A 15,974-nucleotide genomic window follows, 5' to 3' on the forward strand; every position below is an offset into this window, starting at 1 on the left:
GTGGTAACAGGCTGCAAGGCTGCCTTTCAGCATGTCCCGACAGTGAAACGCGCTGCTTGCCACATGGCCTGGCTACCAAGAGATGCCAAGGAGCTCAGGCACTCCAGGCAGGTGCTCCCCGCTGCTGTGGTGCATGGCACTCAGTGCACCATGTTGACCACCAGCACCAACCCCACAGCAGGAAAAGACAAGCGAGATGCAGCTGAGTGCCAATGCTGCAGACAAGCCACCCAATGCTTGTCAACAGCCAACAGCTGACCTCACTGCCATGCCAAGACCCATGCCCCAAAGGGTGCCCCTGCCCAGCAGCAAGGGTCCTTCTGTGCTGGATACCCCCCACCCCTCTGGGCAAGATGGGCTAGTGGGGGGAGCACCCCCTGTGCCATCGCTGAACCCCCTTCCCTCTTCCCTTGCAGAGAGGGAGCTCCGAGAAGAGTCCCAGGAGAGGGGACCTGTGTGCTGTGCAGCCAACAGCAGCCAGCACACGCTGCGTTGCTCAGCTCAAGGCACTCGTCTCCCGCGTGCCTGGCAAGCTGCCTCCCTGAAGGAAGTCATTAACAGCCAGGCCCCTGCTCAAGACAAACATCTGAGGCAGAGGGGATGCTGACCTCGCCTATTCCCGTTCCTGCAAGCCAGGAGGCTGAGCGCCGATGGTAACTGAGAAGGCAGAGGACAAGCCAAGCTCAACAGTGCCTGGATTCCACAGATTGCTGCAATCTTTACCAGTCTGCTTGGGGAGGGAGAGCCTGCTCACAGGCCACACCAATCCATCTTCCATAGCCTGCACCATCCCTGCAGGACAAGGTGACATCTCCACCAGGGCTGCTTCTTGGCTGTGCCTGGAAGTGGGACATTCTCCTGCTGTTGTGACCAAAGTTCGCTGTCTCCCACCCAGCTGTGGCTCCTGCATCTAGCTCCATGCCCGTTTCCTGTAGCTTCCATCCTCTGGGTCCAGAAAGGCATGAGCAGCAGGGGCACCACCGAGCCCAGCAGAGAGGACTCCTGGTCTCAAAGGCCGAGCAGTTCAGATCAGGCCACCCCAGGAGGGCTTCTGCCCCCACGTGCTGGGCAGGACAGGAATCCAGGGAAGGTTTGCAAGCCAGAGCCTTCTGTCTTGGCTAGGACTTGCTTCCTTCGCAGCCCCAGGCTGGAGCAAAGCAGCCACAGGTTGGACATGCCTGCTTAACCCCATCTGCCAAGCTACTCAGAGGGGCTAACCATAAGGGCCCATGTGCTCAGAACTGCTAATGCTGGCTTCTCACATGCTGCTCAGTCTGCGCAGACAGTGGGGCAGCAGCCTTGCCTGCCCTCCTCCAGCCAGCACAGCTTTGCAAGGCAAGGCAGCCAGGGAAATCGATCTGGGTGAACAACTGCCCTGACTGGTTCAGCACAGCAACAGAAACACTTGTGCTGGCACAAGCGGAAAGGGGAAAGCTCCTCCTTTAGCCCCTTCAGCAGCTAGGAACTACCACGGATTTACAGTGTGTCCTTGAGATGGGCAGATCTGCAGCAGGGGATGGCAAGAGCCTCCTTACCCTTGGGTCTCTCCCTCCTGTCTCTGTTCCATGCAGCCTGTGTCAGCCTTACCTGTCCCCCTGCTCCAGGGCACTCAGAATATGTACATCCATTCTAGCCTGTTGACACAGCCCCCTCCCCATGTCCAGAACCCAGGCTCAGCCCCTTGTTCCATTCCTACCTCACTACCCTCTGAGCCCTCCACCAGCACCTCCCCAAGCCCTGCTTGACAACCCAGGCAGCGAGCAGAGCAGGCCGAGAGGCTTAAGCAGACAGCATCAGCGTTGGTGCAGGAGACACAGCCGGCACAAGGCACCAGTCCACAGCAGTCAAGGCCCCAGGCATGTGACATCCCAGAACACCCAGCCGCAGGGCAGGCTGGGCAGTCCGTTGGCCCTTTGACCACCATGACTCCGCTCTGGCTGCCCAAGGGCAGCCACAGCCTGGCAAGGCAGCTGCTGGAGAAGCCACTGATTACTCAGACAAGTGAGGGAGAAACCACTCCTGCCGAACAGGTTGTGCAGCTTCTCCGGCCCTGCCCTGCAGAGGACCATGCTGCAGGAAGGCTCCCGAGGGCTGGGCCCCGGGCTCGGCACTGCTCCCAGGGGCTGCTCCGAGCACGGTCACAAGGCTGCTGTGACTCCTGACGCAGGGCTGCGCCGCACACCCTGTGCCAGGCACGGCTCCCAGCAAGGCAGGCCGGGCTGGGGTGCAGGCAAACCTGCTGTCCCAAGAAGGGCCCGAAGCTACATCTAACCGCCCAGTGGAACTCCTTGCTGCAGGACGACTGGCTCAATTAGCCCTGAGTTCTAACCACCAATTAAGCAGACAATTAGAAGCGGATGCAAGTTTTCTCCTGCATGAGCTGTGACTCAGCTTATGGTATTGTCTCTGCAATACTCCTTCCTCCAAAGAGGGTGAGGTTAAAGGGACACCGCAGCTCCCCCACCTCAGTGCCTCCTATGTGTACCTGAGCCGCCGCCGCGGATCAGCCGAGGTCCCCGTCCGCCTGGCTGTGCCATAGTCAGACATCATCCCGTAGTCCGCATCTTCAAAGCCCACGCTGCGCTGGTCATCTTCCAGGCCATATGGCTCGGGGTGGAAGTGGTTGAGGTCCATGTTGCTGCCCCCGACGCGCACCTGAGGCTGGGGGCCATAGATGTCCTGGCGGCTGGGGGCCCGGTAGGTGTCCATGGACGGACGGTAGCGCTCGTCAATGCGGGTGACACGGGACAGGCTGCCGTAGCTGTGATCGCTGCCCGGATAGCCGTCCTCATAGGGGCGGCCATAGCCGTCGGGGTAGTGGTAGTTACGAGGGAGGGTGGCTGTGCCTGGCTGGCTCAGGTAGCCCCCGGGGCCCCCGTTGCTGTTCTTGCGGAAGTTCCTGTCCATGGTCTGGACGTAATTGCTGGTGACAGGGGAGGTTTCCAAAGGCAACCCATCAGGCCCCACCGGCACCTGCTGCACCGTCCGGGTGGTCACAGTCTTCACCACTTTCTTCACCTAGATGGACGGATGCAGAACACTCTCCCATCAGGAAATCAATCACATGCCCATGTCCCCTGGTTCCTCCCCTTCCAGCCCAGCACCTTACTCCAGGCAGATCTCACACCCTGTCTCAGCTTGCAGCACAGCAAGCCAGCAGATATCACAGCTGTAGCACCACAGCTGTTAGTGTTCCCAGCCAGAGCCCTGTCCCTCCACGCTCTCCTCCGGCCTGTACCGTGGTCTCTGTACGCCGGGTTGTCCCATCATCTGATGTCTCCACAGACACAACTGACATGGCCCCTTCTGGGTCCTCCTCCATGGTGTACGTCTCCTCCACAATCTGGCCTGGGTCCTGCATCCTGGGGATCGTGCTGTACAAGAGGTGGCTGTGGTCCTGAGGGGAGCAAGGGACAGACAGTTAGCCCCCCTACTGCCAGCATGAGCCTCCCTGGCATCAGTCAGCCAAGAGATCTCACCTCTCAGGGAGCCCTGATATCCTATTGCATGGGAAGGGGTACCAGCAACCCCACACTCAAGAGCCCTTTCAAGCCTGGGCAGCCAAATTAGGAACACAAGTCCCCCTCTCTCAGCTCGGGTGGGGACACTGGACCCCTCCCCCCACAATCCCCACCCAACAAGCAGGCTGGCCACAGCCAGAGGACTCAGATCCCCTTACCTGCGGCCCGTTGAGCTTCAGATCTGGGTATTTCTGCCTTTCCAGGTCAGCATCACCCAAGAAACGGCCGTTCTGAAACACACAGCACCACAGCAAGCCTTTTACTACACGGACCTCCCACTGCCAGGACCCCATGTACACATCCCCCCCTGTCCCCGCCAGGCCCCAAGCAGACCACCTCCTACATTTGACAGACTCGGCACACACCCCGTGTCACTCCCAGAGAGGAGGACACTCCTCAACGGTCTGTGCAACATGCAGCAAGCCAGCCTCCACTCCAGCCTGTGGAAGAGTTGGAGGACATGCCGTTCAGCCTCTCCCCGCCCCAAGACATCCCAGTTCTGCCACAGTGCCCACAGGCTCCTGACAGAATGGCCGAGATCCTTCCCTGCTCCCCAGCACAGCCCCAGAGACCGTCCACATCTGCAGATGCAGGGGCCACAAGCAACCTCCCAGAGGCCCCTCGGGATTGCGAGGGAACAGCGCAGATGCTCAGCGGCTGATTGCAGAGTGCCACAGTTTGACTCTCCTGCGCTCCCCCTCTGCCCACCCCTTCCTTCCCCCAGCCCACGTCTCTCCTAGCATCACCACCACCACCTTCCACAGCTGGAAAGGCACCTGCCTCCAGCACAACACCACGCACCAGCCCCCCGATCAGCCCTCTCCAAAACAGAGCCCAGGAAAGCGAGAGCAGAAGAGAGACCTCAAGCTGAGGCAGATAAAACCACATTTCCAGCGCTGTGGACAAAACAGATCTCTCCCAGCCCTGGTTTGGCTGTTTAGGGGATAAACCGAGACTCCAGGGACTTGCTCATTTCACACAAGGAGACACATGCATGCCCCCACAGCTATACATCAACTCTACATTTCAGCCACCTTCCAAGAAGTTGAGTGGGATGGGGAGCAGAGATGCCCAGGTACTGAATACAGCCAGCCTCCAACCTTCACAATACCAAAACCGAGCTGACCTGATAGCAAGACCCTCCAGGCCGGGTTCTCCTCCCCAGCAGGCTCTAGCTGCCAAGGTAGGTTTGCACATCCCCTACCACCTTCAGCCCCAGCACAAACAGCACCATCCGTGTTAACAGCCCAGCCCTCCTCCGCCTCACACATCCGAGGAGGGCCCAAGGAAGCGGCCGGGTGCAAGGCTGCACCCGCCAAGGCAGGACTGACACAGACAGGGGCTCCAGGAGCCTCCACACCCACCTCTGCCAAGGGGGCTTTTTACCTGGTGCCGCCGGGTGAGCGTGCCGTTGGCCAAGCCCAGGCCGGCATCCTGTGGGGAGACCCGGACTCGTTCCAGCTGGGCTGAGACATGGCGCCGTTCCTCCTCAAGCGCCCGCGTCAGCTTCTCGAACTGTGCCTCCTGCTCCTTGACAGAGGCAAGGATGCTGGCGGTCGACTCCACTTCCGAGTCGTCCATGGGTGATGGGTGCCCGGGACGGGCGGGGCAGGGGCGGAGGGCACAGGGAAGCACAAGTAGAGGTGGCTTGGTGTCAAGGTGAGGGGAAGAAAAGTGACCCGGAAGGGGAGGAGCCCCTCTCTTCATTGATTTGGGGGAGGAAAGGAGGAGAGAAGAGTGATCAGAAGAGACTGATTACGTTAAGACAGATTCTCAGAACAAGAAAAAAATATCTTACAGCGTTAACACCCACTCCCACCCACCAGAGAGCTGGCAAGAGGGTCTCAGAGCAGCACAGCCCCAGGCGTGACTCGGATTCTCCCTGCCACAGCATTTAAGCTTGGAGAAGTGGCACTTTGGGGCAGGTGGTCCTCCCCCATGACAGCAAACAGTTGGGGTTGAGCCAGGTTCAGCAGACCTGCCATGTGCCGAGGAGGTTCCCTCTTCCCAGGAGGACCCCCCTCGGGCTGCAGGAAAGCTTCCCCTACAAGGAGAGGCTGCCTGCAGTCAGTGCAGGAGGGGAAGGCATGTCCCGGGGGCAGAACAGGGGACACTCCCACAGAAGCAGCAGCAACCCGCATTCCATTATTTCCCCCGGGGAATGGCTGAGGGACAGAGCTGTCACTTATCTGCTCCCTTCTCCCCAGCGTGACAAGCGGTGTGGAGACAGCCCCAGCTCCACAGCTCCTTCCTACCCAGGAAAGGGGATGAAGCGGGACAGGACCCCCCTAAAGAGGGCTTCATGAGCCCCTTTGCTGTCAAAACTCACCTCCCCCCACACTCTCACCAGGGCTCTCAAGGCTGCAGCCACCCAAGGAGGTCTGCAGCCCACAGATCTAGGGACAGGCATTGGCTTGGACCCCTCCAACATCCCCTCCCAAAGGAGGGCAGTGAACAAGCACACCATAATCAACACATTTTGATAGAGAAAGGCAATATTCTTCCATACAGACCTGTTAGAGGAGGAAGTTCTGGTGTGACTGGCAAAGGCACGGGACAACCAGGTCTAGACGCAGAGAGTCATGGGAGAAATAGCCCAGCCACCACAGTGAAGAAGCAGGAGGGAAGAGAGCTGCAGGGACAGCAGGAGAGGAGGTCAAAAAACACACAGGTGAACTCAAAACAGAAGGGAGTGCAGACAATAGACTGGGGAAAGGGCTCCTCTCTCCCATCCCTGCTTCTCCAAGGGACGGAGCAGTGTCTGGAGAGGGCCGGTGGGGTGGCAAATGCAGCACTGTTCCCACAGCAGCCTCCAGCTCCACCGAGAGCCCAGCACCTCCGACTGTTCCCCACCGACAGGAGCGGCAAAGGCTCAGCCCCCTGCGCAGCCCAGCCGAGTCCCAGCAAGCGCGCCTGAGGTTTTCCCAAACCCGTGCAGTCATGGCCGGCGTGTGGGGACTTGCTCAAGCCAGGCAGCCAGCACAGAAACTGCTTTCCCACGGTCTCCAGCATCAGCTCTGCCCACTCCTCCAAGGCCACCGCCCCAGTACAACTGTATCGATGACCTGGGACCGAGAGCACGGGCAGCATCATCCCTCCCACAGAGCCCTGTCCCATCCACCTCCCCCAGCCCCACGGTCCCTGGCAGCCCTGCCCCTCTAGTCCAAGCCTGCAGCAGATGCTGCTTCAGAGGAGCTCAGAGCAGGGCTTTTCGGTGGTTTTTATTAATTTCCCCCCGCTATCTCAAAAGTGTATTCAGGTCAAACCCTTCCTGAAATGCCTCCCCCACCCCCCGGGAGTCCACTCCTCAGAACTCTGCCCTGCAAAGCTTCCCTCAGACACAGCAGCCCTGGTGCTTATCAGCAACTGAGCCCAGTGAAGCAGAGTGGATTTTTTCCAAGTGCTTTGGAGGCCACATGCAGCATGTCTGAACATCTGGTCGTTGCCACCCTAATCTGCCTTGATCAATAAAAACCCCAGTTTTTCTAACAATGCCCATGCAGCACCCAGCAAGAGATGAAGCCATGGCACACGCACACCTGCTCCAGACTGCTTCAGCTCCCAGTGCCCTGCCCAGCCCAGCGTGGGCTGGATGCTTGCTGGCCAGCCCGCACCCCAACGGGAATGGAGCCCACCACTCCTGGCTCAGGAGCCAAAGCAGGCATTTAGAGGCTCCCAGACATGACTCCTGGCTCACATATGCAGCTTTCTGCTCCTCCCACCTTCCAACAGGTATGCTCTAAGGTTTTTTTCAACAGGCTGACTCCCCAGGCCTTGTATGGAAATGCAAGGACAGCTCTGACGTCCCACCTGCCTCATGGATTCACAACAGACATCCTCTGACAGAGAGGCTCGCTACCTCCCAGGACAGTGCTGACATGTCCCAACTCTCACCCGAGTCAAACACTCCCCATCTTCGGCAGGCATCCATCCACCTCAAGCAGAGACACAGATCCTCCGCATTCTGGACTCACTGAAGGTCGCTGCCAGTCACAGAGCAGGTCTGCAGGGCCCCGTCCCACAGAGTGCTACTGCAGGGAGGCTGCTGCAGACCATCGGGTGCTGGGAAAAGGCAGCCTGGACCACTGACTGGGTCCCTCTTCCCCTGAAAAGCAGCGGAGCATCTCTTTGCCACATCCCAGACTTCTCCGGCAGGGGAGGGGATGGTCCTAGCACCCAGACACCCTACATAACTGGAGCATCCAAAACCCCATCCAGAAGCCCCATTGGCTTGTTGCTATTTGTCTCCAGAGCGGTGTTTCATCCAGCCCTTTCAAAGAAAGGAACACACCCCTACACAGAAAGGATCCTCCATGACATGCCCTTGCCCAAGTAGCTGTGCTGCTATGTAATGGCTCCCCAGCCTGCCCTCAGCTGTCTCTGTGCAGAAGAGGCATGATGGGTGCATGATGGAGCCAGCACGTTGGGTTCAGGGAGAGATTTATCTCAGCCCCTGCTCTTGTGAATGGGCTCACTTGCTTGCAAGCACACTGAGCAGCGAGCACAGACCGGCCGGGTTTGCCTCTGCAGAAAGGCACGCAGGAGAGACAGCAACCCCAGCAGATTCCTGCAGCACTGCGTGGCTGCCAGGCAGGTCCTACGCAGCCAGCAATGCCTCCCCAGCCCCACGTCCCCACCTCTACGCGTTCCCTGGGAACGCGGCCCGGAGCACATGGAAGCTAACAATGAAACTCACAAGGCTGCTAAGGGCCCCAGATATGGGGCCAGAGCAGCCGTGAGGCTGTTTCCTTCCTGTCCCTTCCACAGGGAGCAAACACAACAGCAGCGGGAAGGAACAGGACAGGTCCCTCACCCAGCAGCTCTCCTTGTCCCACTGCACCCAAACGGCCCCCAGCCCAGGCAGGAGGTAGTACAGGGACAGGTGCAGGCCCCCTTCCCCTTGGGGCCACCAGGCCAGAGCAGAGAGCTTTGGGGAGAGGTGGCAGCCAGAGGCTCTCGGGAGCCTGTCACATCAGGGCAGCCAGACAAGGGAGTGGGCTGTGGTCCAGGCTGGATGAAGCCCACAGTTCTGCAGACCCACAGACACTGAGCGGTGATGCTCTGGAGTGGTCACCGAAGGGTCTCTCCACAGGATCAGGCCATGCTAAGCAGCGGGACAGTGATTCTGAGTGTCTGGAGCCTGCCCTGCGCGTGTAGCTGTCACTCCTGCCCTGAACTGCAGGCACAGCTCCATCACGGACAAGAGGGGCCAGCAGAACAGGGTATCTGCTGCCCAAGAGGGCTCTCCCCCTGGGGCTTCCTCCATCAGGACACACCACCTCCCCCAACTCGTGTTCTCAGCCATCTAGTCCTCATCGATCCAGGATTAAAGACATAATTACCGAGAGGCAGTGCCAGGTCCAGAGAGGTTAGCAAGCACTGTCCCCAGCTCTCCCCGCAGACACAGGCCAGCGCCGTCCAGGCTGGAGTGCAGCCGTTCCCTTACAGCTGGCCCCCACACAAACCTCAAACAGCCACTCAGCCTTACGCCCTCCCAGCCATGCACAATCTGCCCTAAACCCCTCTGTGGCTCACACCCCAGCATTTTGGGACAGGGGCTTCCTGGGCACCGCACAGCCCCTCGCCGCCTCCCGATGCCAGCTCGGGGCACTGGCCTTCTTCAGAAGAAGGGGAGGGGAGGGGATCCTCAGCTACACAGCCCGATCCTCCAGCCAGCAAGCTGCTTGTGACAGCTGGAAGCCAAGTATGCCGGATCCCGCAAGGATGGAATTCCAGGGATCGCTTTGCACCCATTCCCCCCTCCTTCTCCCCAGCCTCTGAAGATACAACTACAGAGCATTTTTCCAAAGCCAGACCCTGACCATCTTTGAGGATGGCTGCATGAAAGCCTTTTCATCACGAGAGAGGCACTTGCTGACACACCCGTTACTTAAAAACCCCAGCAAGCCAAAAATATTTCAGCTGGCTCTGTTCAGGGCAAAACAAAAACCTTAAGACAAAACACATCCCAGAGCAGCTCCTGCCCCAGGGCAGAAGCAGCACCAGAGCATTTCCCCTGTGGCTAACAGCAAGAGGGGACCCCCAGGGACCAACGCAGCTACGCAGAAAGCTTTACATCCAAATCCCTCTGGCCTTACCTCATCTCCCAACTTGTGGCACCATCATAACCCTGTGCCCAGAGGTTCCAAGGCCAGAGCAGGCCCACCGGTGAGACACCCAGCACAGGGTGCCTTCAGAGAAGGGCACCCTTACTAGCAGAGGGGCAGCCAGGAGCCGATCCACATGCACAGAGCTTCCCTCCACCGTCATCTTTCCAGCTGAACTAAAGGCTTAGCAGTAGCCAGAAAGACCCCTCAAACCTTGACCAAGCCCTCCAGAGCTCTGCCACTGGGTCAGCTTTGACACAGCACGTATTTCCAAAACTCCTTGCCCCTGTTTCCTGGGGGATTACTTTCACCCAGAACAAATCCTTTGCAATTCCAAGGGCCAAACACCAGTCATACCCACCTAGAGTTCACCTGCACCTTCCTCTGCTGGAGAATGGAGTTCAAGTCTTGAAGGCTCCCCACCAGGAATGCTTCCCTGTCAGCCACGGAAAGACTAAGCCCGGGGCCCAAACCGAGCCTGCAGATAGGGAATTGTACACCACAGGCCAGGGAAAACAGACAAGATCCAGCAGGTAAGACACAGGCAGGAGGCTTGATGGGCAGCACCTGCTGCAGCAGAAGGGCATCTCCAGGACACAGCCCACTGCTCAGGTCTTTCCAAAGACCTGCTCTAGCCCTGCTCCATGCCCCAAGTCCCTAGAGAGCTATCACCAAATGGTCCTGGGATCCCTGGAGCTAAGGCCACCCCCTCAGCATGGAAGATTTTGGGCAAAGTTCAACCCAAATGCCTACAAAGCCAGAAGCCATCTCTGCCACACCAACCCTACCCCAGCTGCTTGCCAAGAGACACACCAGGCACTCCTTCCCTCCCACCAGTCCTCTGCCACCGCAGAGGGGGGCACAGAGTCACTTTGGCTCCAACTGCCACTCTCCCCGCAGCTCTACCGCTTCCTGGGCACCTGTCAAGCATGCAGCACGCTTTGTCACCATGGCCAGACACCCCTTGCAGCCTCCCCGCTGCTGCAAGGCATGAGCAAAGCAGCCTTTCTCCTCTGGCTTGTCACCACCAGCCAGGATTCAAGCCAGGAGGGACCCAGCCCCTCACCTGGCTAAGCCCCTACAAGGACAGCAGAGGCTCCAGGGTCCCAGACCAGACCCACCTTCCAGGCAGACAAGGAGCCATGTGCTGCCTGAGGAACCTGCTCCTGCTCCACCACAGTCCCCAGCAAGGAATATGGCAACATCACTCAAATAATTTGCCTTGCCCTATCAATCTGAGGGACTCTGAGGAGAGCCAGCTGGCTGCCTGCCCTCCAGAAGTGAACATCAACAGCTCTCAGCACCAGACCCCTTGTCCTCGAGAGAGGAGGAAGCAACAAATTCTCCTGGTTCCAGCTGCCTAGGATGTTCCTGATGCACTTAGGAAAAACAGAAACCCCATCAATAATTCAAGCCCGCAACTGTCCCGAGCGCTTGCAGTGCATTACAGTTGCTTGCTCTGCACAGGTTCACAGCCCTGCTAATTCACCACAAGCTACTGGTCAGTCTCAATTAGCTAAAAAATAAATGAGCCAACATCTTTGGCATGTTTCCACCCTCCCGAGTGCAGGGTCCAGGCTCACACATCAGTCCTTAGGCCTCAGCCTACCCTAGGCAGCAAGCACTAACACAAGCCAAGGCACAGCGAGCTGGCAGGGTATCGGGCAGAGAGCCCACAGGCCCCAGCTCATCCCTGCCTCACCGCTCCTGCACCGAGTTCAGGGAGCACAGGGGAAGCAGGGCAGCAGCTCCCACATCCCAGCGCGGGAGATGGGGCTGTGGCCACAGCCGCTTCTCCTCCCACCCCAGAGGCACAGCCGACGCTGACAGCTTCCACCGCAGACCCACACATCCTCACTCCCAGGCCGGGCGGGCAGGCCACCTCGCTCCCGCTCACCGGCCTGCTCTGCCCGCACCACACCAGGGCCCGCTCCAGGTGAGAGGCTCCCCGCCACCGCCTCGGCCCCACCCGGAAGGAAAGGCTGTCCCCAGAGGAAGGCTATGGAGCAGGGGCACAACGGGATCCGGACAGGGTGGAGGGGTGCTCCGGGGGGCAGTTGGACACCACCTTGGGCTCCCCACCCAGCTCAGCCCCAGCTCTCCGGGGGCAGCCGTGCCCAGGGCGCCTGGCCAGGCAGGCCCGGGAGCAGCCGCCTCCACCTGCCACGCCTGACCGGTTGGACCAGCAGCAGCACTGCCGCTGCACCAGGGATTAAGGGCACAGCCCCACCAGGGAAGCCTCCCTCCACGGGGGCAGGGACCCTCCAAGAGGGCCGGTGCCTGTGGGGATGCACACCAGGACACACACTACACCCCGCACAGCAGCAGGCTGCAGCCAGTGAGTCCGATATGGAGGCAGCAATAAGGGCAGGGTACGGCCACGCTGCCAGCTAGAGTGGAGGAGCAGGCCTCTCACTTCCCCCAGCAAGGGCAGGGGGCCCAGGAGTGCCCAACACTGACCAGGGCCCAGGGACAGGACAGGACATGGCAGGGGGTGTGAACCACAGCGGGTGACCCGCTGGGGAAGGGATCTGTCCCTGTCCCAGCTGTGGTCACCACGTCGGTGCGGTTCGCCGCCCCAGCGGGACTGGGAGGGAGAGGCAGCAGCATGGGGTCAACCACAGCAAGCGAGGCTCGTGCAACCCGGCTGCGGGGCAGCTGTCCTCAGGGCATGCGAGGGGGCCCACTCGGTTTCCTCCTGAGCACAGCAGGGACGCAGGCCGGGAGGAGCTCCTTCCCTCTGGCTGGGCCACAGCGAGACGTCCAGGGGGGCCAAGAAAGCTGCGACCCTCTGCACCAGCTGCAGCAGCGTCAGCCACACCACCAACTGAGGGGAGCAGTCAGCAGCACGATGAGTGGACGGCAGACCAAGCTTCCCCCCCGCGCCTTTGAGGATGAGAGGACAAGCAGATGGCAGCCAAGGCGCCCAGCTCCCAGTGGACACCATCCACCCGCATTCCCCAGGCCAGAGCCTTCTACCAGCAACACTGCTCTGCATCCCGCCGCCCCCGGAACGACCCAGCAGCCCCACTCTGGCAACCCCAGGACACCGCTGCGTGGGTCCCCCCACCCCGGGGACAGCAGCGAGGCGCCTGCCACCCCGCGCACCAAGCAGGCAGCAGCCCCGCAGCCCGCAGCCCCGGGCGCAGGCGATTCACATGCCGGGAGCCCTCCGGCAGCACAAAGGCAGCTCTCTCCGCTCTGTGGGAATGCGCCGCAGAGCGCTCAGCAGGACAAAGGGATTTCACAGCGCAGCCCAGCCGGCCTCCCCGGCGCTCCCGCTTCCTGCCCCGGGAGCGCCAGGCCTCAGGGGCGCAGCAGCAAACAAACACCCAGCGCCGGATTCCGGGAACCGGGCCAGAGCATTCCCAGGGCAGGCTATGCTCGGCAGCCAGCAGGTCCCAGGCCCCGTGGGGGAATGGCAGCAGCCCCCCGGCTCCGCTATGCTGGCCCAGGGAGCAGCAGGATGGCAGGGCAGTCCTTGGCCCCTCGCCATGCCCAAGGAACAGCAGCCACCTTGGTGGGGGACATGAGAAGCCCCCACACTCAGGCTCGGCTGGCCCCCAGTGCCGTGCTGAAGGTCAGTGCTGCCCCCCGGCCCCAGCAGCTGCCCTGCCTTGCACCCATTGCTCCCCCACCCAGCTGAACTCTCCCATTGGGCTGCCTCTCCCGCAGAGAAAACAAACACCAGCCCGGCTTGCAGAGATAAGCGCTGTGCCAGCAGCGCCCAGGGAGCAAAGTCCCCCTCTGTTAAATCCGTTGCTGCAGAATCACGGGAGCTGCCTCTCCCCAAGCCCGGGCAGCAGGACAAGGGCACAGCAGATGGGGTGAAGCTGCTCTTGCACCCCGTCCCAGGGGAGATCTAGCTCCTCAAGGGCTTGCACCTGCTGCTGGCTGCCCCCAAGCAGAGAGGCCACAGCCCAGTGGCCAGCATTCCCAGTAGGATTAAGGGAAGCCACCTTCCATCAGGCCATGGGCACGAGCGCCCACAGCTAGCCGCCGCCCCGAATGGCCCCTGCCAGCAGAGCCCAGGATGCAGGATGGCCAGAGGACTCAGTGCTAGCCTGGCACCCGGACACATGGATCAGGCCCCCTTCCCCACCACAGAGTCTTTGTCCCCCCCTTCCCAGGGAAGCCACCTGAGGTCACTTCCTCTCCCGACACCTGCAGCCAGGCTGGGCCCCAGGGCCCAGCCCCAGCTCAGCTCCAGCTGCTCCACTCCGATCAGTGCACAGGGACTGGCAGTGTAGTGGAGTCACACCACCAGCAGCAGGGGCATGGCACTGCTGGACTCGTCCAAAGAGTGCCCAGCCCAGGAGGCCAGCCCACATTGCCTGCCTTCCCTGCGAGAAGTGCTCCAGTCACCCAGGAACCACAACCAGGAACATGGAGAACGGTAGAAGCCGAGGGCCCCCCAGCCTCCCCAGCAACCCCCTGTGGAGTCTCTCTGCCTGCCCTGCCCCGGTGAGACCAGGGCACCCAGAGACAGACAGTGCCCCCTTCCCCCTGCCAGAGAAGCCACACACTTAACCCCTCCCCGGGCTTAGCAAGCAGGCCAGTGGTGATGAAGTAGTGTTGGGTGTGGGGGTGACAAGGAGGAAATTGCCAAGATTCAGCCAAGCCACACTTGTGGGGGCAGCCTGAAGGAGCTGCCCAGGAGAAGTGGAACCCCTTGGCCTCCCCATACTCCCGCGGCAGGCAGAGCAGGCAATGGGCTGAGTCACAGTGCAAATCACCTTGGGGCTGGGCTGAAAATCCCAGCTACATTTGGCATGACCTCATCAGGTGCCCTGCTCTCTAATTGCATGCGTGTGTCTGCACTCAGAGAGGACTTCGAGGGCCCTGCCAAGAGTAGTAATGAATGGGTGAAGGAGAGCCACGGGAGAAGCACCAGGGAAGAGCCAGGGGCTGAGTCACGGCTGGGGATGGGGAGGGGGCTGCTGCCCTGCCAATGGGCTAGGGCAGGGCAATGGCAAGACCCCCATGGAGCTCCGAGTGCCCTCAGCGCCCACGGCCAGGCAAGTGGCACACACAGGCTGGCACAAGCCAGCACTCATGAAGCAACAAAGGACAAACAAGGCTGCAGGCCAGGCCATGCTCAGAGGGACAGCAGGACTGTGTCCCGTCCCAGTCCCCTGCCCAAACTGTTTGCCAGTGCCACACCTGGCTACTGCTCCCCCAATCCTTCCCAGGCTCCTGCGCGAGCTGAAGGGAAGGAAACCTGCGTTTCCTGGTCAGACAGGAGATGACATAGTGACTTCCCTTTCCTGTAAGCTTCTAAACACAACGTCCTGCCAAGGGCCGTTCCCCACCACCCCCAGCCCACACACAGAGGCTCTGGAAGCAGGCTGGGAAGGCCAAGCATGGGCACCACCACACCAGCCTCGTCACAGTCCACCCAGGAGAGCAGATCTGCAGACAGCTTGCTGGAAGCATCCTGCCCCCAGGGAACACACACAAGGGCTCCTCTTTCATGGTGGCATCACATGCCTGTCCGTGGCTGGGACTATCCTACAAGCAGAGAGTGGAAGACACTGTTCTCCAACCCTCAAGGACACGGCTGTGCCTACCGTGCCCTAGAGACAGACTTGTTACCCACAGAACCGAGGCAGCACTAACACCATAACTCCAGCATGGCGTCTGCTCCCAAAGACCACAAGCGAGCGTGCTCTGCCACTCCCCAGCCTCCCGTCACACACTTCGTCTGCTTGTTTGCACAACTCCACCGGCCAACAGGCACAGACAAACAGGGCCGTCTGACACTTTGTGGTGTTCCCAAGGCTGCTGGAGCAGCACAGGGACATCCCTGGGAAGCCCCCCACCCTCACGGCCTACGACTGCTACCGCTACTTGGCCCCACAGGCCCATCCACCTGCCTGTCCCAGGGCAGCTGCTCTCGCTACTGAAGGAAGCAGAATAGAGAGGGGAAGTGGTTTTCCACTCAAGCCCAATGCTGGAGACAGACACAGGGCAGAGATCAAGGGAGAGCAGGTTTCCCCATTTGCCACACCAGCACGTTCTGCAGGGGAGCTGTAGGACCCTGGGAGCTCCCTCCTGCAGGTAAACACAGAGTAAAGAGAAGCAGAGAGGAAGGAGGGTTACAAAGCCAGCCTGGAGCAGCCAGCCTCTCCACATCAGAGGGGATTTCTCCCAGAAGCACCCCAGGCTGTCCTCCTCCTCCTCCAGCAGACCCCAGTTCGCAGGAGGTCGGATGACATCTCCCCCCCCGGAGCGAGTCAGCCTGCCCGCAGCCAGAGCCAGGCATGGCAAGCAGAGCTGCATGCAGCAACACGCTCACAAGAATGTATTACTCCACTGGGCAAGGGGCCTGCCAGCAGCATGCAAA

General features: G+C 60.5%; 1 protein-coding gene across 8 annotated transcripts in view; it reads right to left on the minus strand.

Annotated features, from left to right (window-relative positions):
- Positions 1 to 15,974, minus strand: part of CTNND1 (catenin delta 1) — a 31,823-nt gene that overhangs the window by 10,886 nt on the left and 4,963 nt on the right. For 6 of the 8 annotated variants that reach the window (XM_075425423.1, XM_075425425.1, XM_075425424.1 and 3 more), the window contains exons 2-6: positions 6,035 to 6,153; positions 4,908 to 5,222; positions 3,680 to 3,751; positions 3,239 to 3,397; positions 2,486 to 3,018 (exon numbers count right to left, since the gene is read on the minus strand). In XM_075425423.1, the coding sequence (XP_075281538.1) occupies positions 2,486 to 3,018; positions 3,239 to 3,397; positions 3,680 to 3,751; positions 4,908 to 5,102 (959 nt within the window). In that variant the 5' untranslated portion in view covers positions 5,103 to 5,222; positions 6,035 to 6,153. Of the gene's footprint in view, positions 1 to 2,485; positions 3,019 to 3,238; positions 3,398 to 3,679; positions 3,752 to 4,907; positions 5,223 to 6,034; positions 6,154 to 9,989; positions 10,054 to 15,974 lie in introns of those variants that run through there. The other 2 variants (XM_075425419.1, XM_075425426.1) reach the window with 2 other exon arrangements.

This window comes from Opisthocomus hoazin, chromosome 7, assembly GCF_030867145.1.
Source record: "Opisthocomus hoazin isolate bOpiHoa1 chromosome 7, bOpiHoa1.hap1, whole genome shotgun sequence".
NCBI classification, from domain to species: Eukaryota; Metazoa; Chordata; class Aves; order Opisthocomiformes; family Opisthocomidae; genus Opisthocomus; species Opisthocomus hoazin.